Source organism: Haliaeetus leucocephalus, unplaced genomic scaffold, assembly GCF_000737465.1.
Source record: "Haliaeetus leucocephalus isolate CR32 unplaced genomic scaffold, Haliaeetus_leucocephalus-4.0 Scaffold384, whole genome shotgun sequence".
Taxonomy (NCBI): Eukaryota; Metazoa; Chordata; class Aves; order Accipitriformes; family Accipitridae; genus Haliaeetus; species Haliaeetus leucocephalus.
Window position 1 is genome coordinate 7,262,195 of NW_010972820.1, and position 24,573 is coordinate 7,286,767.

The following is a 24,573-nucleotide window of genomic DNA, read 5'->3' on the forward strand; positions in this document are numbered from 1 at the left end:
TTATTTTTTACCAATTACATCGATCACTGTTTTTCCACGTGCATGTCCTCCTTCCAATTTCAGAAAGGCCTTTGGAACTTCAGAAAAAGAGAAGACTTGATCAATAACTGGTTGAATCTACAGAATAAAAAAAAAGTGTCACTATATTAGAAATAAAATAATGTATCACCTTCACACTTCAAAACTGTATGAAGAAAGGGGGGAGGTTTCTTTACAGTATTGAGGACAGAAGTTGCCAAATAACGTAGTCACTAGCTTTTAACTTTTTCAGGGACCCCTATGCATGCAAGAAGGTTTTCTGCTGCTCTTTGCCCAAGTTTTGAAACATCTTCACTAGCACAGTTTGGAGCCCTCACCTGGGACTCTTAACAATAAAGTCACATTTAAAAGCTGACAGTGTGGTTCAACTTCTTGTTGTCCACGATGATACACTGAGGAAAAGGAAGAACTTTTTTTTTTTCTTGTATTTCTCTACTGGTTTTCTTATTAAACCCAAGAATTTTCAAAAGGTCAGATATTTTAAAGATACCTATTAATCTAGTGCCTATCTGCATCAGTACATGCCTCAGTACCCTTAAAAGACTTGGCCACAAATGAAGTACAAAAAAAAAAAAGTCCACAAACATTTGTTGCTGAATCATTTAGATACACTTGAAAACTCAGCCACTATGTATTCCAACAGGCATACATCATTAAGCCCAGCTTACATTGGCTGCTATTTTTGGCATTAATTTTGTAGAGTAGCCTTCTGGATTGTTTCAGACTCATTTCTAATAATGAAGGTGAAACTACCCTATTCGCTGTCCCCACTATTAACTAAGGAGCCTGAAAACCCTATGAGCATTTTCTTTAGACAGCATAGTGTACTGACAGAGGCAGAAGAAATCCCAGCTGGTTCTGGAAATTGCTTGTCACTGCTGGTCCAAGGGAAGAGACTTTTTCTATAATCGAGTTCTGAGTCAGCCTTCCAAAGGCCAAAATAAGATCTGTGTACAAAAGTACCTCCCACACCTCTTCCCAAAGATCCTCCCTACCCTGAGGTTGGTCTCTTACCTTGGATCCCCTAACACCAGCCCAATGTTCTTGCATTGATGAACTGATCCTAATCCTCTTATCAGAGGAAAACTAACAGTAGAGGAATCTGCAGGTAGCTCTTGCAGTAATGAAGATTTGAAGTAACAAAGATCCAAACACCCTATTTACTGTGCTAGACAAAGATCTTTGTTATTTGTGTCAATGAAAAAAAATATCTTCAGGCTTTTTCCTCATAGCTGCTACTAGTGCACACAATATCTTGTTGAGTACTCCAGAACTGGTAACTGCCCTCTCCTGGTAGGACATGCATCTCACTAAACAGAAAAGGAGTACAACAGCTAAGGACACAAACAATTTGCCAGCCAAAGGCTTGCTTGCTTGTACCAGAAGGCAAAGGATATGTATTCAGACATATTGGTTAGGAGGTGAACGTGCAGCACTACCAAAGAAAGGTTTTCATATGCACGCATTTTCCAAGCAGAACTGACCACTCAGCACCCTACCCAACAGCACAACAAATGCAATCTGGTAGTTGTCCGTGCTCATGTAGGTCCTCTTCTCAACTTCTTAATTTTCTCTTTATTCATACCCAGTACCTTACATTGAAGTCCATTCCTTGCACTAAAATAACTAGTGTTTTTGCTTCTATGATAACAGTAATCCAAGACATCAATCTAACTATTATGCGACTATCTCCTAATGTTGTCACTAGATTATCCTTTTTATTTTGTCACGGCAAACTTAGCAGTAGTGTGGAACTTTACATGGCAAAAAAGTAGGAGCGAGTGAACCCCCTCCAAAGAAAACGTCAGGATTAGCAGCCAAATCACGATGAGTGCAACTGTGCAAATATATTCACAAAGTGCCTCAAACTTGCCATGCTGCAGGTCTTCCCCATGTTCTGCCAGGACAATCTCTGTAAACAAACCTCTAGCAAAGAGAGTAGTAACACACAGAGGGGAGCCACAAAGATACCATATAGCACTTTCTGCTGCTCAACTGGGGAAGAAAAGTGGGGCATGACCCATCAAGTTCAAGACAAAGTCATGTTTGGTCAGCATCCAGCACGGAACGGAAATGTCATCTCAGGCATCAGCAAAGTCAGGGACATGGAGCCAGGGCAGCAAAAACACTGAATGAGACAATGGCTTTGGGTAAACTGAGCATCCGAGTAAACTGCAGCAGCTGTAACTATCAGTAGGAGGAAAATGCTGCTGATCAGTAGTGACTGCTTTGAGGAAGACCAACCCTTGCTTTCATAGCAGAAGCTTGGGAAGAACCAACTCGGTAACCTTGTTAAACCAAGCACAAGTGCAGCACTTGTACAAGTACTTATTATTAATGGCAGTTACATACAAAGCTGTGCTTCCATTACAAAAAAAATAATACAGAAACTCAGCCTGCTGGAGCATGCACACAGATGACCATAGCAGCACAAGAGGCTGTGAGGAGGGGAAAAATATTCAGGGAATAAAGTAGTGCAGCAGCACAAGGGATTCCAGGGAAAGGCAGAAGTTCATTTCAGACACGTGCAGCAACTGAGAAAAAATGTACAAGACACTTCAATGTTCTGCTACCTGCAGTTGTTTATTGTAGGCTGCAGCTTATAACCCTGACAGAATTAGGTATGTTAGGTCCTGAGCCTATTAGGTAAAGTTAAAAGCATCGCGTTTGAAAACTGGTGACACAGGGATTCAGAGGAACCCTGAATTCAACCTCACAGTTCAAAACACAGTGTGTGTTGCAGCCACCACACACTCAAAGCCCATCTGCTACATTGATGTAACCTCTAGCTCCATTTAAACGCCGGCTTTAGGCAGTGCTATAGAGAGACATGAATACTAAATTGATGATCTTGACAATCTAGAGCATTAAACATTTTATCTGGCTGGCTGGTCAGCCCCATTGTTTGAATAACCCTGAAAGGGCTGACCGTGTTGCAGCACAGTGATTCACTCAGCCTTTACCATAATCCACTGACTAAGATAAAATTTCTTCCTGTGAACAGACAAACAAGTAGGGGAGCGTCTGCTGTTTGTTGAATGTGTAATAATAAATGGAGATTAACTGGATAATAAAAACACGGCCTATTTACAGCCACACATCAGTTCCTTGCCAGAGGACACCTATTTGTTCAGGGAAAAGGGATTAAACTAAAGTCTGGGAGAGAAAGGATTACACACACACGCATTGAAATGTTTATCTGAAAACAGATTGGGCCTGAAAAGTATTTTCTTCCTCTTCATTCTCTCCAATGCAGTACATACTATAGAAATGAATCTCAGGTCTCTTGAAATGAACTCATGTGTTTGGAAAAATAGAAAGAGTAATTGCTGATGCTGATTAAGGCTATCCTACACAGAGCACAGAAGTGGTATCCCAGCCAGTCCAGCTCTGAACGCAGCAGGCAGTGAACAGGCACTGGCAGGAGTTGACTGGCCAGCAGGAACATGCTCCCACTAATGGCAAATTCAAGCCCACCCTCGGAGGTCCCCATTTCTGTGGTAGCAAGGACACAGTCTGAATTTATCAGGAGAGGACAAGCGAGAACATGAAGGGAATGAAGACGGTTTTGACCCTCATATTAGCAACAAGTCACTCCAGAGAGTGTGGAGCTGCTTCCTGCCGCTGGAGGGAGAGCTAGAGCCTTGAAATTCTCCAGACAGAGCTGAACGAACCTCTGAGGCACTCAGAGCAAGCCTGGTTCAAAGCGGAAAAGAAAAAAAGTCGCCTCACTCCAAGGGCAATGACAGTGCATTGGCTCTCCCCCAGGTTTGTAAAGGATGGCAGAGTCAGAACTGCAGGGCAACCTTGCTTTGCTGAGTGCCCGCCTCCCAGTGCACATACATACCCGACTGACGCCTCCGTCAGTAGCCATGAGTCTCTCATGACTTGTGTGCACGCTTTGGAAAAGACACGTGGGTGTGCACGGAGCAGGAGCTGTGATGTGCTCCACCAGGCATCAAAATCCTCACACGGGCTTGCTGTAATGGAAAAGACCTGCTCGCCATTTTGGCTAGCTGAGTTAGAAGATAAAGGCTGTCTTCCTCGAGAAATAACCGCCATGCCCAAATGCGGTGTAGGGGCACAAATGTACAAATGCAAGGCTTGATGCTCCCCTTTGGCCTTCAGTGAGTCTCCCTTCAATGTCAACAAGAATCATTAGATTGTCAACAAGAACGGTCCCTGTCCTGTAACTAAACATTTAGTTATCCATTCAGTACTTTATTGTCATCTCATGGAAAAAATGCTGGTTTGGGACACTGCTGTTTCTGTCACTTCTTCCCTTTAGCTGAACAACTCCTCTCTGCTGTACTCAAGTTCCATGTTCTTTAGGTCTTAATCCCACCCCTTTCTTCATCCTCGCTTCCCCTTAAAATGGCATGCAACAATGTACGCTGAGCTTCATACTGCCTGCTAACATCGGGTTCTAGGGTCAACCCTCACTGAGGACAAAGATTGAAGTTCTTACTTTCTGGAACAGCTGGCTCTGGTCACACATTGTATGGGTAGCTTTGCAGCTATGCAGTACTATGGTTTTGGTTAACTTGTATTTCAGAGAATATGCACTTTCATCCAAGAGCACATTAAAGGACATCAGGTGCATGATATTTCTGTCCCAAATGCCTAACAGAAGTAAAAATGATCCAACGATCCAGCCTCATACACCCATAAAAAGAATGGTGGTTGCAGTGGTTAAGACATGGCAATGGAAGGCATGTGTCCTGGGGTCTACTCCCACAGTCACCTTACCAACAACTGTATTCCCAGGTTTTGTTTGTTTTTCAAGCCAAGGTACATTCTTTCATATCAAGCCTCTAACACCAGCCCACAGGAACTCGAGTATCATCTACAATTACTAAAATGCTAGAAGATAAACCCCAGTTAAGCAGGCTATCAGGGTATGGTTCCGAGTGTAGAAGAGGCTTAAAAAACCTCTAGTTCATTAATTGGCCCTGGCAGAACAGCTTCTACAGAACGCAATGAAGAGCAGAAAGAAACTGGAACAAGCCCAGAATTGTAGTGTATGCCAGCCTAGCCCAAGCTTAAATCAGTAGAAACGAGGATGATCCTGGGTTTAGTTACCTACTGAACCATGCTGAAAAACTATTAACTAAAGGAAAGAGCAACTCTCTTTTCTAGAATCCCCTAGCAGTAACGTTCATGGTAGCTGTCCTGATACTTATGCTGGTAATTAAAGCAACCCGGGGCAACGCTACCATATAATTAAGACAGGACAAACTTTAGTACAGATATATATATATATGAGTATATATATATTTATATATGAAAGCATATTATACATATTTTATATATATTAGAAGAATAGTCCTGTGTGACCTGCATCTCCCCAGGTCTCAGCAAATTAAACTCACAACAGACAAGAGCTGTCTTGTTGACCCCACATTTCACTGCTGTGCTGGACATAATTCCCTCCTACACTAGGGGACTAGAGCTCAGAACACTAGGACTGCCTTTCTACAGAATATGCAATTACATCAGGCTGAGGCAACACATTTGATTAAATACCTGGTATATGATGAAATTTTTCCAGACCTTATTGTGGTTCATGTGAATTTACATATTCAAACCCTATCTCTCCACAGTATGCAAAATTTCCATTAGTCTTCTTCACAGACACTTTATGATGTAATTACACAGCACTTTCATAAAGAGCATAAGCAAGCTACCATGTCCTGGAAGAGGAAGAGCAGATGTGTTTTAATAAAAATCACAGTGGTTTTTTTGGTGGCCACGACAAAATGCAGATAGAGGTTCATTTTGGAACAGGAAGGACTGAGCAGAGCTTTTGGCAACCTCTCCTTGATCAACACCTCTGGGCTCTAGCAAACCAACCTGGCAAGCACAAGCACTGCAACAAGAAAACACAACATTTTAAAAAAAAAAAAAAAAAGTGCAAGCTTTGCAATTTAGCATGGAGAAAGATGGTCATTGGAACGAGTGTGAGTGACTAAAGAAAGTGCGGAGAAGAACTGATCTCTAGTCAATTTAGACATTTAAGTAGAAAATTGCTACCCTAGTGTCCTTTTTCAGATGGAGACCGTCAAGCAGGCACCACCCAAGGGCAAGTCACCTCGGGTACCTTAAGATACCTTAGCACAGCCATAAAAACAAAGACTGGAATTACTGCAGAGAAGGCCACATCTAGAGATGCCAGATTTGGAGAACGTTCAAGAACTCCATATGTTACATTAGCTGTTTGGTATTCATATAGATGAGAGAAGTCTGCAACAATCGTGCAATAAGGGCCAGGGGAAAAAGTTACTTGCAGAACTGTAACAAGATGAATTGGAAGCAGATCAATACACACCGTTACAATAGAGAGTCAAGAAGCTGTGATAACCTATGTAATGCTAGCAGGAGGAATGTAAGCCATCTTCATGGCCATCCAAACAACCCAAAACCCAAGTAACATCAAAGTGGATGACCACATCCATTTGTGTCATTTACTTCCTGGGTAGCAAAGACTAGCAATACAAAACAAGTGAATTCCACTTATTAACAGGGTATCTCAGAGCAAATCACCAAAGGTGGATAAAGGGCATTAGCCCTCATTAGTAGTTAGAGAAATTATGGTAGCAAAAGGCTAGGTGATTTGTACAGCATTGCTCAGGAAGACAGCAGCAGGGCCAAAGAACAGTCAGCATCCTGTCCTCCAAACCACAACAGCCAGTGCTAAGTCCAAAGCATCCAGTGTCTTCAGCAAAATGTATAACCAACACTACACACAAATTACATTAATATAGGCATGCAGTTGCTTTTTCTTATGTCTGCCTGTGCTGTAACATTTATCTAGAAAGCAAACAACACAGAGAATGATCTATTCATTTCATGATTGGAAACTCTACTTGTCCTTTAGCCTTCCTTCTGCAAAATCAACTTTCACCCATCAGCCCATCTGATGCAACTCTGCTCTGAAGGAAAGAGTATTAAGTCACCAGAAATACTGCACATACACCCCTGCACTGCATTTAAATGGCATTGCATTAAAATTAAAATGAAAATTTAAAATTTCTGTAGGGCTCCACGTTAACCCACGTCCTATCATGGTCCAGCAGGAACATACAACATACTTAGTGCTCCCCCATACAACACTAAGGAGTCTTTTGAGCCTGCCTTCCTCCATCAGGCTTTATAAAAGGCAAAGTGCTCAATTATAAGTTAGAGGCTTTCTATAAGCTTACGTAGTTATATATTTTCACCAAGGACTAAATGGCACATCCATAGAAAAGAGGGAAAACTTAAGCAAGCAGCAAAACCCAAGACTGTCAATGTTAAATGCGCAACACTGACCACAAATACATCAAACTAATTCCTAACAAGCTTTTCGGAGATGATGCTGGCAGCAGAGATCAGTGACAATGCTTCAGCGAACCGTGTGCCAGCAGATCTGTGTCCTGAACTAAAGGCTCTATTGAGTTCAGTTCTCTTTAGATGAGAACCTTGTAATTCACCAGAAACATTCTGCCATGGAAAGGGATCCCCAGCTTCTGACATACACATCATCAACTCATTTGGTGGAGCCCGCGTTAAGCCAGTCCATACTGGCTCATAATTAACTAGCAGAGTTCTACCCACAACAGGGACTTCTAAGCAGTTTAGAAAGTAGCCAGTATCTCAAAGTTTGGCAAGGAAATAATTGTTTTTCCTCCATGCCCACTACTGTTGCAGCAGCCTCCCAGCCCCTCAGTCTCACAATAGCCTCTTTGCAAGATGTGTGGCTGCAAGGCAGAGAAAGCAGCTCATAAACTGAAACTGGTTTTACAATCCCCAGAAGTGAGCTGCCGTGCAGGTAAATTACAAAAGGAAAATTATTCTCCTTCCTTGCACTACCAGCTCATCAATTCCTCTCCTTCTCCTCCCCATTATAAAAGGCTGTTGAAAGAACCCCTCCTCATAGCTGACGTTCTGCAAATCTCTATTCCTTGCAGCAAAGATCATCCGTGTGAAAAACAAGTATCTTTAAACAAAATGCCTTTTTTGCTTATTCTTCACTCACTAAAGGATTGAGAATCCTTTTGCTTTCACAAAGGAAGATGATGAACTCATCAGAACTAAAAATCTGTGTTGGTGCAAAAGGACTAAAGGAAAAAACACTGACAAATCAATGTGATCTGTAACTGCTTCAGGGGTATGCTCTTCAAAGCTTCACTTACTGTAACATCATCCCTTTAAACCATCAGCTCTTTTTAATTTCCTTCATTTAAATCCCGCCTCATGATATATACTTTCCTGAAAAAAGCCTCTCATTTTCAGGAGCTCTCCAATTGCTCTCCTATTCACACTTCATACAATCTCAAAATTAAGATGTATGTAACAGAAAAGAGGATTCACTGAAATTTCAAAATAACTAAATCTGCATTACTCAAAACTGTATTCACTCAGAACTAAGAAGTTCAACTACATGAGCTCACTTTGCTGGCTTCCCCAAGTCTTCTTGCTACACTTTTATTGCTTTGTGGTGGTTTTTTTACTTCTCATTTATTCTCTCCTATTCAAACATAAACATTTCTTTTCACTTAGTTATAGGAAATTATGGTAGACTTCCTCCAGTAATTCTTTACTGCCTTTTTTTAAAATACCTACTCTTCTGAATGGATGATCTGCCCACTTAAGAGAACTCTTGTGTCTAGACAATAAAGGTCATAGTCTTACTAACATGTCTAGATGGAACACATCTGGGTCTTATAAAATACTGATGATAGCACAGGTGTTTACAACATTTTACAAAATAGAGTAAAATGCTGCTAGAATAATGACTATGCAGATAAACGGTCTGACATTATGACCTGTTTTTGCACAGAGAATAAAAGACCAAGCAAACATCTTTGTCCTCATGATCATCTTACAACAAAAAGTACATCAAGACATTCATATATGTACGACGTACATTTTAAATGGCATTACAATTCACCTGTCCAGATTATTAGGCAGAGAACACCGATTAAGCCTCATCTCTGTTGCATAAACAGGTGTTTCCCAAGAGGCTTTCATGGGCATATTCTGCATTTGTTTTGCATACAAGGTAGGAGCAGAGCACAAAACAAGTTGTGACTGGCCAAGAATCAGGACAAATGGTAAGAACAAAGACAAGGACATTTCTGTTTCTTAGATGATTATAATTTAGTAGTGTGATTGGATGCAATCACAGGATGAGAAGCATCTTCTAGGGTTTCTTTCTTGACCATGGGATAATGCCTACAGCACTGGACATAATGCAAAGCAGGGTGGTGCAAAGCTGTAGCCAGGAACACACTTCACCACAGCTTATTTGCTGCTGCAGCCTCTGTTTATGAGTAGGTAACTTTCTAGGAAACACAGACTTTCCACTGGCTGTGTCAGCAGCACACTGGTCATAACACAGGAATAGGAGTGGCTGAATTCAGGAAGATTTTTATTCTGATCAGCAGCACTGAAGTGGCGAATAGAAGTAATCAGGCCTTAAGTACAACAGCAATTTATTTACTCTTCGCCAAACTCCAGAACATAAAGCATAGCAAAAAAGGAGATCAACACTCAAAGTTTGAGATCTAAACTTCACTCATATGCACAAATTTTGACCACAAGATGGTCTGACAGTTCACATACTGGAATTACCAGCAGTCATGGCAGACTCTACTTCCTCTTCTGCTTAGGTACCACATAGAAAGATTAACAGCAGTTGTCCATATTCTCTACTGTGGGAATTCTGGCAACATGAAATTATCCAAAAGAGGACATTGCCAGAACCTACAGCACCACACAATCCAATAAACAGGCAATCAACTGCTCACTCTCAACACACATTTTGTAACAAGCTCATAAACCTGAAAAGATCAGAAAAGCAGTAGTCTATCTGCCACTTCATGCCTTTCCTCCAAGTCCACTAAGAGATTCCTCGAAAGCTTATGAATGCTCACGATATTCCAAGTCACTGAGCTGAATTAGCACAAACATTATACTCTGAAGCACTGAAACAATGAAACACAAGATTCTTGTCACCAGTCTGCCAATGCAGATCATCTATGACCTGCAATAACCTGAATATTCTAGTTCTGTGCACATCATGGGCAGGACTCCTGATCATCCAGGCTAAGCAATTTTGCATATGCAGATACACACAGTCATGTTCATTCTGACCAAATGAACCAAATGAGGCCTCTTAAAATATGTAATTTTCAACACCAGAGTTCATGCTAAATGATTCCCGCTGGCAAAAATAAACAATCACTGGACATTCTTTCCTCATAACTTAGTAAGCTTTGTGTTTTTAAAAACAGGTAGGGTGGAGAGGGAGAAGGCAGAACAGTCTTAAGGATTATGAACTCCTAAATTCCATGCAAAAGGCAGAAGTTAGAAACTGGAGCAAGTCAATTCTTAATTAGGTTTCCTCACTGTTACTCTCGTAACATTTTATTCCCTAATTGTAAACTACAGCATTTTCGAGTCAAAGCAGCACCTTTTTCAGCACAAATACCCAAATAACCATTACTGACATACCTTTCCAGAATCAACTAGTTCTGCTATTTCATCCAAACTTCGGCCACTTGGCATAAAAAATGCCCACCGATAATGGACTCCTTTAAAGAGATGCTGCAAGAAAGATCACAAATATATTAAAAAGTCATGAGAGGAAACTGAAAACAGGAACTAAAATTAATGACAGAAGCACTAAAGAAGTAACTTAAGGAAAAGACATGGAAATTATATGCTAGTGTCTGAAAAAAAGTCACCTAAGCATGTGGATTAAATGTACAGACGAGGATGTTGTATTACCACAATAGGATCAGGGTGAATTTTGTGTCCAATTGCACAAGTCAGCTAGTTGAGAAAAACAACCACCTTGTCTCTGCAGCTAGAAACAGCATTATTTGTTACATAAGAGAGAAATGGTGCTGTATGGGGGTGAAATAAACTCAGCAATGTGACATTTAGAAACTTCCACCTTAGTGTCAGTGATTAAATTTTCCCCCATCACATCTGCCAATGTCATCACCGTCCAATGACGGATGGCAGCTCACACAAAAACCATTTTGGGAAGATCTCACAAGCACAAGTCAAGAGCACCTCCTCTGAGTAAGTCATTACAGGAGTAGGAGCCATTATCTGCCAGAGAGAGGCAATTTTTAATACATGGCATACAATGTTCCCCATCATGGAAACATGAACACTGAGAAATAATATTACATTATTTCTTCCCAGCCTTTTCATTTTGGTTTTGAGCTTTCCTTTGAAAGTATTGATGCAGGACTTAGAATCTCATTCAACCGTGCCATCACAGGAATACCATAGCAACTGCTTGAAAAGCATTCATTTGGAGAGCAAGTACACATGTCGAGAGAAGAAAGAGAAAAGTTCTAAAAAGCCTCACTGATGGGGCCACTGGCAGAATGTTTTAAGATCCACTTAAGAAAACTAGAAAAATCAGTATCACCATCCAGACACATGAACATGAAAGAGATGAAAGACTTTCTAGCCACCCTCAACCACTTTTATTACTCTCTGGTGCTGGAATAGGATGAAGAGAATCAGTCATGGAACAATGTTTTGAGAGAAAGCCTGACCAGCCTAAAGCAAGTAGCAAAATTACCCTCACTTCAATGAGGCAGGGATTTGCTCTGTTTACTATGAAACACTAGCTGTCAGCAGGACTCAGTAGGGAGGCCACATGGAAAAGGCCACAATGAAAAGCACAATAAGGAATCAAAACTTCAAAGCACCCCAAACTACCACATACATCAATCAGCACCACCCCAACATATTTTTTTTTCAAGTGCAAGAAAGAAGGAAAGAATAAAAATGCATATGAAGTATACTTAATGATCTAAGAGGAAAATACAACAGATGCCTCTAGATGAGCCACATGACTAGCATCCAAACCACAAAGGAAGCCACTAGAGTACTACATAATATTAAAGTATATAGGATTTTGTCAAATACCTTTACAGTTTTGGAACCAACGGTGACTCCTGTTTGTAACATGCCATCAGCCACTCCAAGTTTGTCCATATTGATCAGGAAAGGTGTCACTAAGGTAACATACGTTGCTCCTGACCATTTCTTCAGGAGATCTAGAGCCCACTTCTCAGTGGATCCACCAACATTATCTAGGATGAAATCAAATCTGCAGACATGCAAAGAACAGGTTTAAAATCACAACATGGGAAAAATACTTTCATCATAATTAAGCTAATTCATATCAGAAATTGGCTATAGTTTACATTTTTACATGTCACTACAATGCAGTAAAATAATATGCCTGCAAGACAGTGGCAAGAAAGTCCCCAAGACTTCAGCTAAATCCCAGCTTTACTGTACAATGGGAGTTAAGTTTACAGGTTCTTGCCCACTCACTGCAGAGCAGACACAGGCTATTTAGGTAACTTAAACTGCACTTAAAACTCCAAAAAGCAGACTCTTAGATGCACAACTACATTCTCTACTTGCTTAAAGCCTTCTAGAGCTCTATCTCTTCAGCGTTCCCACTGAGACTACTGGTGTTCCAGTAGGTCTGGTCCTAGCATTGAAAAATATGGTATGTGCATGTAAAAACTAGTCTGGACTCACACCCTGAGTAGGAACATCTGTACATGCTGTACTCACGTGAAAGTCAGTTCCAGTGGCCAAAGTTACATAAACAAATTATACGTAAACAAATTATTCTGCTAACCCTTATCTCTTCACATCTTTTCCGTGAGCCAATTCTCAGCTTTACTTCTAAAAGTCTTTTGTGACCTCCTTATTTGTTTTGGAGCCATTTTACCTCTACTGACAGCTCTTTTCTTCACATCTACCTATTCAACGTAGAACCTAACAATGCAAAGGGTCTAAAACCTTCCCCCCATGGAATATGCAGCCTCTGGCAACAAGCCACAGTTTCAGCGTTCCTTCTCATTATCCCAGCATGTCAGCCTGTAAAGGCTGAACAGGCAACAGGGAGCTATCCACCTATTCTGTTAGATGCACAGCTCATTCTCATTTTCATCTGTAAATTTCCAGCATTCTCCAGATTGCAACAGATATGCATATACACATACATCTAATCTAAATAACCTACAAATAAGACGAAAAATACTTTATGCAAATTAAATAGAAAAGTTCTTATCTCTGGAAAGACAGTTTTCCTGCCTGTCTTCCAAGGATGTGATTTCATGTTAAAGCTCAGTTGACCTAACAGTTAGCTGCCTACAAGAGAAATTAAAATTATGAAAACTAATGCTCCAGGAAAAACTAGCTCACTATGGGGTCTACGTGAGTACAACTGAAAAGGGAAGGGAAGTAGGAACATCCCTCTCAGTATACCTGACTGATCAGCTTAGCTGTACTGTAAAACTGCACCCTAGGACAGTGCTGGTGGTATCTCCTAAAAAGGGTCACTTGCCAGAATGGGTGTTTAGCATTTAAGATGCTGAATTGCACAAAGGCAAATTTAGCACTGCTTGCAAACTGTGAAGTTAGCTGCTGCATGTCCTGCCCATACAGACAGTGCCGGTACCCTCACAGTTGACCTCAGGCCTGCTGACAATCACACCATAGTTAAAGGGCACATGCCTTCTTAGCACAGTTATCAGTAAGATTCTTTCATAGACTGAACGGCTTCTATTTTCCTTCCCATAAAGTTAACTCAATCTAGTTAAAAAGAGCAGTGTAATTATCATGTTCAAATACAAGTCACAGCAGACTAAGTTTAAACAGTTGGAAAGACTACAAAAGCAAAAAGGACTTCATTTCTAGAGAAAACCCCCATGCTAGTTTAAACATAACTGCTGTGACAAGATAAGTGTGATTGTTTATCAGAGGAAACTGTACCCAACATTACAGAAGAGAAATTTACTCCCAGTTGAGTTGCACAGTGGCTAAAGACCTTCAGGCAAGTCACTTAACTGCTTCATGACATAGTCGTTCCCTCTAGAAGATCAATTTTACTATTTACTAACCTCACAAAGGATTTCTGAGACTTATTTTAATTTATTCATGCTTTGTAAATGCTCCAAGATCCTTGGATGGAAGCTGACAAAACTGTTCAAATCACAGTCATTGAAGAGAAGCATGTGAAAGCGAGCTTGCCTCCACAAGCCCAATTAACTGGCTTAGTCTTACAATGAAATCTGTGCTTGGGATACTCACTTGGCAAACTGCATTCAAAAATAAATTTGCTTTACAAAGTAACGCTTTAGAAATGGGGGGGGAACAACAAAAAGAGAGAGTTCTGATAGACTGGAGTCAAGCAATCAAAAGGCAGAAGGTCTGACCATCAACTCCTTCATCTCAGTATTAAGCAACACAAAAACGTACAAGGGTAATGTTTTAAGTTGCTCTTCCAGATTTCCAGATCTGTAATCAATCACATTATCCGCTCCAAGCTTTTTCATCAGTGTGCTGGCATCATGAGAACAAACTGCTGTCACGTCAGCACCCCAGGCCTTCAGTAGCTAAAAACAAGTATAAAAAAAAAAGAAGTCCAAAGTTTAAAATTTAACAAAGTCTCATTATATTTATATAATAAATGAGCACCTTTAGTAGGGAGTGGGGACACTGTGTTCCAACCCAGAATACCTTGTCACACATCCCACAGACAAACAGTGGTTAGAATTTATCAATATTTAAGGAGGTTTTGGGGAGGGAAGAGTTGGTGTGGAGGAAGGAGGATGGTTTTTTAATGCCACTTACAGATGCCAGGTCTCAGGATAAATAAGGCTTCAAATAAAATACTCAGTTTGCCATCTGCATCTGCCAGCTAAATGTATACCAAGAGGTATTGTCCAAGTTACCAATCTACAAAACTGTCACCAGATCAAGCATTAAGTATTTTTAAATTTTTAAAATTAAAATATTTTATATTCCTACCTGCTCATTAAGTATTTCATATATCTATCTCACTGTAAATAGCTTAAATATGAATAACAAGAAAAAAGAAGGAAGTCATCTCTGATGTACCACAGAGAGAATGGCAGGTTGTCTTCTACTCCAAAAGTTATAGCAAAGTAAAGGATTTTTGCTAGTTATTTATCTCTCTTGTAATCTCATTTTTCATTCACAGTAATCTTTTTTACATTTATTCTGGATTAATTAATGTAGTTTACTCAGGATTAATCAGGTAGAAATCACAACTAGTCAGTGGCTAGTCAGCCTTTTGTACTGATCTAATTTAGCCACCTGCTTTATAATGGATCAGGCAAATAGCATACCACTAAAAATTCTCCTGTAAGCCTCTTTAAAACCACTGTGCTTGTGGTCTAGTAACATGGAACGTAGTGATGCAATCACCCAACTTCTATATTTTTTTCCTATTCTCAAGAGAAAGATGTTTCAGCATGAGATGACACCAGTTAGAATCAAAACCCCCCAATTAAGTGAGAGCATGAAAAGAGGATGTTCCACAATTAACGGATCAATAACAGAGCACGATGACTCTCCAAAGTTTAGAGCTACTGGAATAAAGACAGACAAAAGGGCAGCAGGACAAAGACAGTGAGGGAAAGTTAATCTAAGCCACTGTGCTTTACATATACTGCACATAAAAGCCTGGTGCCTCTCATATCATTTGACCACCCACAATACTTATAGTAGACAATACATTCTCCATCAGTTTTTCTACTCATACACCAAGTTCTTTTCATATTTACGGAGTGGAGCTGACTGAAAGATAATGAAAACAGGCTACATATTTCAAGTTACACCAATTCTAGAGATTTCCTGCACCTAAACTGTGAAATGCCATCTTTCACTACCTACACTCATAACTCCTTTCTTTGAAAGGCCCTGCTTCCTACTTTAAACTAATACGATGTAACAAATGGAAAGCAATAAATCTGAATATACTTCACTTCTGGAAATATCAATCAGATCAATCAGACAGATTGATCAGCAGCTTGCTATTTCACTATTCCTTCCCTCAATTCCCTTAATTTATTTTTTTTTTCATATTGAATAGTTTGAAGATGCATCGTGGGCATGCTGGTTTATATTACCTGTACAGCAAATGTACCAACTCCTCCTGAAGCTCCTAATATTAATACTCTGTAAGAGAAAATTAAAATATATTAAATAGTTCTTTAAATAAACTCTATAGTAACTATGTATTCTGATGCTTCTTATACATCTCTAACACCAAATTATTTTAAGCAAAAGATTGTATTTGTCATTCAATGTTACTTAGTGGTTAACTCTTCAGATAGCCAATAATGTGACTTAACATTGCTGATCGTGCTTCCTGTGCCAAGAGCATTATCTCAGCACAGCCAAAGAGACCTCCTCATATGTGCTTTCCACTAAATCCAGGCAGTGGAGCTGTCAGGCAGTAACATTTATCACCCAAACCCCCTGTCCCTGTCCTCACTTTCCCAAACATAATTGCTTAATTTGGGACAAAATCAGTTAAGTCTTTCTGTCTCCCAGACTCCACTGTTGTATCTCCTAAAGAAAAAAAATCTGATTCACCAACATCTTACACAAATTGGTGTTATCCAAGATAAAAAGTACTTTACTATCACATTATTTAGGGAGACTGGGAACTTCAGAATATATGGAACATAATGTTCCCATATTGCATCTATTTATTTATCTATCTAAATATTTATGTAAATACTTATCTAAAAGACAAAAATAGAATTAAGTAGCCTCACCATAAACTAGTTCAAGTTCTATTAAATTAAGATAACTGCCTTTTTCTTTAGAAAAAAAGACAGTAGAATTTTTCTAGTTCAGTACATCTCAATAAGACCCTGTAAATGCCAGGTTGTGGAAACTGGCACACAAACAAGAAAATGAATGAATATATTACCAAATTATTAACAAATGAGAGTTCATTTTAACTGAACACGGTACACTAAATTTCATAAAAATGAATGCAAGTGTAGTTGTGTGAGAATCTTACTGCTAGCAGCCTAATCACTGTTCAAAAATTTCAGCTGGATATTTTATTACATAACTGAACTTCAGAAAGTGAATTAGTAAGAAAGCCTTGCTGCCGAAGTTACAAACAGTGCTTGGACTTTGGACCCATTTGCTAATTCTATGACAAAAGTAAGACCCAAGATGAAGCCTTGGCATAGGATTGGGGAACATCATGTTTCTTAGAACTTCTGTTTGCCAGAAAAATTTCAGTACCTTCAGAAGCTGGTGATGTTCCTGTTTTAAATCTCACTGTGCTGGATGTTGAAGGAAATTGCTTTTTACAGTGCAAAATTGTACTACACAATTTGGAGTCTCAGTTTACAAAAATTGTTTGAAGTAACCTAAGAGACTTGGCTTTGGTCACAGTATCCATTTTAAAATGCTTCCTCTTTTGTAACTGATCAGATTCCGTTCCCTCTTATTTCACTGATCCAAGCTGCATAATTCAGATTAAGAATTCAAAACCACAATGCCTGCAGCTTTTAAATTTGCCAAAAAGTACTTATCCTCAGAACCATGCTTCTAACGACAGATGCCTGAAGCAACATTCATATTTATATTTTATTATACTTGAAAAGGCTCAGGGATGCTACACTCAAGATACTGGGTTAAGCCCATCTTTATCCTTACAAAGGACAGTCACAATTAAATCCTTTCAAAAAAACCTTGTCTAACTGCCTTTCCAATCTTACTCCTTGCTTAAAGGGCATTTCTTCCACTACAAATTTTGGAGAAAGATGTCGTTTTGAAACGTACATTTTGCTCAAGGATTTAAGTAACATTTTTGGTTTTAAGGAGGTGCTTGGCTAGGACTTTTATTTTCCCCTTCAGTAAAAGCCCTTGAGATTCTTCAGTAGAAATACTTTCCAGATTTGTTTTCTTCCTATGTTACATGGGCTATTTTCTACCAAACCTTCTAATTATTAAAACTCTCTCCACACACTGTGACTTCAAGAAAGCTCTTCGCTTCAGAGACAAACTGTCTGCACAGGAGATCCATGTGCCACAGCTCAACAGATGAGCATTTTTACAGCACTGAGGACAGCAAGACACGTTGTTTTGCACAACACAAGGAAGCGGGGAAGCATTTGAAGGCACAGGACCTGTTAGGATGGTACTGAAGGACCACAGATCATGGAAAGTGCTAAAGCAGGCAGAGTTTTGTTTGCATTGTCTCATGAAAACACAGCCTGGAGAAAACATATCGGAGAAACTAACCGTTTCACTGCAAAGGTGAGCTCAGGAGTAAACTAACATACAAGCATGTGCACGAGGGAACAAACTAACAAATTATTCGACCTGAACAGCGATCAAAGAGAACCCAATTCTCTCAAAAGAACAAAACAAACGTTCATACCCCATGCTTTGCTCCCTTCTGACAAAGGCACATAATTCAAGCCAGCATTCACCAAGCCCCACAAGGCTCTAGCGGTTCGAATGATCAGAGAGTCAGCAGATCTCTCCAGATGAGCATACTGTGGGATTTGGGAGTTTACCCTTCTCCCTGGGCCCTGCTTGGAACTATGGTGTGGTCAGAAACTAGCATCAGGGAGCCAGGACCTGTTTCAGCTGTGTCCCCCCCCTGCAAAAGACACAGGGGGTGGGGAGCGGGTGTACAGATCAAGGACTAACATTTTCTCCAGATTATAAACAACTAGCAATTTTCAGTGACTCAGCTGCATGCCAAATAAAAAATATTATAGTTACTGAATAAATATATCAATTTTTTATATATATAAAATTAAATTCCATTTGATTATGCCAAGAAGATATCCCTAATAGATCTATTCCTGTATCAAGGAGCATTTACCCTATCAAGAAGTTTTACAACCTACACTCACTTTGTACTTCTTAACAGATAAAATGATGAAGTAACACACAGACTTTGAAAAAAAAATATTTTCTTGGGGTATTATATTATTCAAATTTTCATTGTAACATTATAAACCAGGAGTGTATGTTTAATAGCTTACAGTAACAGAATCTGGCATCTCTCCCCAGCATACTGAAACATATAAAATATTGACTGTATTTACATAAAAGACCTTTACTTAATATTAACATAAACGTTTTCAAGAACTTCTCAAATTGTCAGGTTTGTTTTTATCATGCTTTTTGTGAATACAGCAAGCAAGATATTTAACAGCTATTGTTGAACAAGCATATCCCCTTTCTACTAAAACTGGACGCTGGCACATATAAGCAGCTCTCCAGGTTTTATCCACAGAGAACTCCAAAACAACAGAGTCATTCTGAACATTCTGGATAACAAGAATGTTCACTTTTAGCTTGTGCAAGAATATTGACATAAATTATGGTGGTATAGGATAAAAATTATGGAGAAATGACTGGAGTTATAGTGAAGCAGGAGACATGGTGAACAACGTAAGCACACTTCAGGTAACTTGTAAAAACAAAATCTGTGAAAGTGTGTGCAGATGCAGTAGATACTCCTGTCAGATCAACATACGGTCAGATGTTGGACTGTTAGCGAGTATTTCTGGTTAGCCCACCCTTCCACCTTAAAGAGGCAAAGAAAACAATACACACCAATAGAAAAATCTCGCTGTTTCTAAGATGTCTTAACACTGCAATAAAGTGTCAGTGAAGTAGGTTTCATGAAGCAATACAGCTGCTCTTTCAAAATAAGACACACTCTTGGGTATATATACACCCTTCTATATAGCTATTTACATACACCTACAGGAGAAAAAAACACCAACATAAAATCACATATGTAGACAACTTCTTACCAAACATATTAAATTATTTCAAGAAATTAAGAAACATTATGTAAATTCTTGTTTTTGAAATTATTGCCTTGAGAGAGTAACGTAAAGTTCATGGTATATACTTTCACACAGCCCCTTCAATGCCATTTATGTATTTTCCTACAAGAAATTTCTCAGGGAAAAAAAAAATCTACCATCACGTAAGTCATTCTCTGCTGTTTTTACAGTTCAAAACTTCTAGCTGGGAAACATAATGACTTTATAAGTACATTAAAATGTTTTTTGCTGACAGAGTAATTAAATATTTGGAACATAAAAGTAAATGTTAAATGTAAAGACATGATATAAATACAGTTTGAATTTCACTTTTAACAATCTAAACACCTGAAGATTGGAAAGATACTTTAAACAAGGCTAGCCTATCAACATATCTTTAGGTTAATTCTATTTACATGTGAAAGTTAAGATAATAAAAAAGTCTAAATACTGAAAAATAAAAAGGAAGGCAACATATCTAGAATTTTACCGCTAGCTAGAAGTTAATTTCAATGACATCTCTTTGAAATTGCTTTAAATTTTGCAATTTCATTTTCTCAAAACATTATCTTTAGAACAAGCAATTACTTTATATTTTCATGATGAAATTTACCACGACATATGAACAAGCACTCACTCAATTACCTTCTAAAGACGTGGGTGAAGAATTTCAATACATCTAGTGTCTTTTGCAATGTGTTGCATTACAACAGTAACGCCCAAGATAAGAGGAGGTCAGGCATCTAGACTCCTACTGCCCAATAATTACTTTATGACCTAAATTTTTGGTGCAGCATAGTAATTTTAATGATTATTTTTCAATTCCAGTATTTTTACTTTTGTCCTTCTTTCCATTCTGAACATTTTGCTATCTATTTACACAAACATCCAAAGGCCAAAGTAACAGCAAATTTCAATTATCAGGAGAAAAATGGTATCTGCTCCAATCTTTCAATGCATTTTTTCCTCTTCTGTCCTCCATCTGCCATTGTCAGATTAACAGGTTGATAAACAAAGCCAATTTTTCTCTTTGATTTGGCTGCTCGTCTTGCACGTTTTCCTCTTCTCTTCTGCATTCCTGACCTCATCAAAGTTCTGGCCTACAGGTCAAATGACACCCAGTCACCTGCTCTTTTTTTTCTAAAAAGCTGGAAAACCAGTCTGTTCCAAATGGCCCACGCATGCAGGAACTGCGTGAACCACACCTCTGTGGCTGAGAAGGCCTTTTGTGAGTTGCCAAAGTAACTCAGAAAGAGGATGTTACATTTGGATAGCTGTCCTAGCAGGCAGAAAGGCAAAGTCCCTATAAATTCCTAGAGATACCATCCTTAAATTCTCTATATAGTCCTATGCATTAGATATACATTGGACTACCTCTATATAGTCACTATATAGAGGAAGTGAGCAGCAAGTGACGAGGTACACTTCAGTTAGGGTCCTCATCTGAGCCTCCCTCTAAAGATGCCTCTCTCAGCAGCTGTGTTGATCGAACCTAGCACCTTCAAGCCAGCTGGTCTTTGTGAATGTCATGGTGTAACAGCCTTCATCACTGTTGGACATGTCTTAGAAGCAGCTCATCAGTATAAAAATGGAACACTAAGTTTTAGCACCAGAACTATTTACTTACCTTTTCCCACTGCAATTACTTTGGTTCAGTCCTCCAACTTGGTTAACTGCAGACCAGGCTGTGAGACCTACATATGGTAAGGAGGCAGCTTCTGTGTGACTGAGACACTTTGGCTTAAAAGACACCTGAAATAAAAGCAATCATATCTAACTCACACAGCAGATCCTATGTGACACTGAAATATTTACACAGGCTTTACTGAACTGCAGATCATGTATTCCACATTTTCAACTGTCTTCGTAACTAGCTGGAGTCTAAATCAATCCAAGCACCAAGAAACATACAGTTACTTAGACACCAAAGAAAAAAAAAAAGCCAGTCTTTACGATTTTGGGGTTTTGCCCGTTAGCCACGTTTTTGAAAGTTTACCTCGTTTCCACTAGCCACCACAAATTCTGACAGAGTGCCCTGTTTCCATGGAGGAATTGCTGCCCACACCTAAAACCAAACAGAAAGCAACTATCAATTTTTGTGACTTTGCACATGACTGTACCTACACAGAAAAGTTTTCTTCATTGAAGAAATCTTTTTTCCAATTTACAGAATGTCTTCTCTATTGCTTATCAGAACCAGTTTAGCTTACTCTTTACACACAAAAAAAAATCACAAGACTGACTAAATGAAGGACTGCAGAGCTTTGTAAGTAAACTGTACCATACTGTGTGTGTATAAGACATAATTTTTCAAAAAACCCGAACTACTTCCATGCCAGGAAAGCCCAGATTGGAGGGGATGGGGCTGGGAGGAATCAGAATTTGCTATACTAAAACTGTTGAAATTTGAAAGCAGCTAGTGAAGGTGAAAGCAAACAATACCAGTATTTATGTGGGGAATCACAAAGAGGTTCTTGGGTTGTGCAAGAGCTCCTATCCTAAGTTATTGAAGAAAAAAGACCAACTAATCCCTTTCTGTTAGAATTCTATCTTCAGTCAAAAATGAAGCAGCATCTTGAGAGTGCACTTATAAATAAATAAATCCCTCTCTTGCTACCACTGAAATGGATCAAAAGTTAAAAAACAGAAGGGAAACTTGCAGAAGCAAGTCTGGGAAAGACCATGTTTTTCAGAGAAAAAAAGTAGGGAAGAAAGCATTCTAGGAATTTACTGCCAGATAGTTCTCATTCAGAGTGCAACAACATAAAACCAAAAAATTTCTTAAGAGGGAAACAAAAGCTGAACATCTCACAGTATATTTTAACTATATATTTTAGAACAAAAGAGATTGGTGGTATCACCTCATCTCCAGGTTTGAAATAAGACACACTCAGTCCGCATTCCATAACAACACCAGAGACATCTCGACCAAGTGTTAGTGGAAATTCAGTCTCTGTGGTTTTGAGTTTCAGGGGATCCCGCTTCATATTCAATGCGGTTGCACCATAACCACCTGCAAAACATGAAAATAACCATGACGTACCATAATGAGTTTTCATTTATAAACTGGACAATTCCAATCAGAAAGCATTGTCTGTACCTAATGTGCCTCATTTCTGTTATAACTTAAGCATGCAAAAAATCTTCAGTATTTTATACTTTCACAGATTTTAGAAAGAAAGAGTAAACCTCATTCTGGCTTATTTGTCCATGAAATGGCTCTCCATTATAAAAATATTTAGTATGTGATAACAATATCAGAAATTCTATGAAGTCCGCTGGAAACGCTCCATTTTCCAAGAGCATCATGTAGCTACAAATCCAAAAGAACTCCAAGCTTTTCATTTGTCTTTTCAGATAAAGTACTGTAAAAAGCAACATGAACATCACTGTAAAAAAATATTAAGGCACACCTCCTAAGATGAGTAACCTGAGCTTCTATTCAGTAAGCAACAGCTAAATGGTGTGAACTCTCAGAATTACCCATCTAATAACTCTGCTCAGCCTAAAAAAAGTTTGCGTTTGGGCGTGTATGCCCTTTTGAGTGTTTGGACAAGTCTGCCTTGGTGCCCTGTTATGCTAGAAAGTGTTCTGATACTGAAAAGAAAAGAAACAGACACAAAAGCAGGCACCTGAAAAGTAGGATGAAAATGTATTTTCTTCCAAATACTTTTACACTGACTCAAAATACTAGTTGCAGCCCAGCAGTTCAAGCGGGTCATTCAACAGCAATCCTCAGACAGCAAGTGTCCCATAATCAAACCCACAACCATACACAAAGATTTTTTTTTTTAATTAATTAATTTATTAGAGACCCAAACCACAAATTACAGCTCTGTAGGCAGGCTTCCTACAGATATCTCTGCATGTGCTACTGAATCTGATTTGATAGGCAAGATCACTTCTCAACATGAAATATAAGGTCTTCTACTACCACAGCTTCCTCCATGTGTTCTGAACCTTGAAACCGAGGAAAAAATCTGATTAAAACGTGTCAAATACAAAGAGTTGGTCAGTGAAAGAAAGATACAGACTTCCCGGGCAAGATGACAGCAGGTACCCAGAAGCCAGTTCAGGAAGAAGGAACAACATGGTTTGGATCAGGTCGCACGTGCCGACTTTGCGGCCACTTTGACCTTCAGCCCCGTTCACCTCAAAGAGGTAGGAGAATCCAGCACCTCCCGGGGGAACGCTGCTCCTGGGAAGGGCGAGTACCACCACCCAGACGGTGGGGACGGGGGAGAAGGCCACGAAATAAACCCCACCTCGGGTACGTTACTAACGAAAGTAAGCTGACCGGGGAGCCGCAAGCCGGCGGAGGACGGCGATCAGTCACTGGGATTAAAAGCTTACCCCCGCAACGCGCACACACGCGCTCTCGCCTTCCGAAAGGCAATGGCTTTTTGTACCGTTCTCCCCCAAGAACGTGAAAAAGAAATAAGTTCCGGAGAGGCGGTTTCCCACAGGGCTCAGGCCAACCCCTGCCTCGGGGAAGGGGGACCCTCTCGACGCTGCCGAGACCGGTGCCTGCCGGGCCGGGCCGGGCCGCTGCCGAGGTCTGTACGGCGGGGGTCGCCGGGGGACAGGCGGCAGCCGCAGCCCGAGCACACCCCCTGCCATCATCACGCCGGCCCGGCCCCGGCCGCTCGGGCTCGGCACTTACTTCTCATGCTAAGGTCGATGGGGTTCAGGCTTGCGGCGTGAACCTTAATGATGACCTCGTTCGGGAAGTGTATGGTGGGGAACACCATGTCCCTGGTGAAGCGCAGCACGTCGTTGCGGCCGTACCGGTCTATGACCCAGGAGGGCATGGCGCACCGCGCCCGCGGAGAGGCGCGGAGGCCGCGGACCGGCGGCTGCCCGCCCGCCCGCA

The 24,573-nt window shown here is 40.0% G+C and overlaps 2 protein-coding genes across 2 annotated transcripts in view; one reads left to right on the forward strand and one right to left on the reverse strand.

Moving 5' to 3' along the window:
- Positions 1-24,560, reverse strand: RTN4IP1 (reticulon 4 interacting protein 1). The gene is made up of 9 exons (XM_010573394.1): positions 24,364-24,560; positions 22,562-22,713; positions 21,697-21,765; positions 21,328-21,452; positions 16,008-16,056; positions 14,332-14,468; positions 11,977-12,160; positions 10,537-10,629; positions 1-117 (listed from the first exon to the last, which is right to left on the reverse strand). Exons 1-9 carry the CDS (start codon positions 24,509-24,511, stop codon positions 1-3), a joined length of 1,074 nt encoding a protein of 357 aa, XP_010571696.1. The 5' UTR covers positions 24,512-24,560.
- QRSL1 (glutaminyl-tRNA synthase (glutamine-hydrolyzing)-like 1) overlaps positions 24,510-24,573 on the forward strand; it is a 16,304-nt gene continuing 16,240 nt past the window's right edge. The window contains exon 1 of the mRNA XM_010573447.1: positions 24,510-24,570. Within this exon, the coding sequence (XP_010571749.1) occupies positions 24,510-24,570 (61 nt within the window). The remainder of the gene's footprint in view (positions 24,571-24,573) is intronic.

What these genes read in the sequence shown, in the direction of transcription:
- RTN4IP1 (XM_010573394.1), bottom strand. Translation starts at nt 24,511, where the DNA reads ATGCCCTCCTGGGTCATAGACCGGTACGGCCGCAACGACGTGCTGCGC. An exon ending in CATCGACCTTAGCATGAGAA is followed by an intron (nt 22,714 to 24,363) that starts GTAAGTGCCGAG and finishes CATGTTTTGCAG; the next exon opens with GTGGTTATGGTGCAACCGCA. An exon ending in ATTTCAAACCTGGAGATGAG is followed by an intron (nt 21,766 to 22,561) that starts GTGATACCACCA and finishes GTTTGGTTTTAG; the next exon opens with GTGTGGGCAGCAATTCCTCC.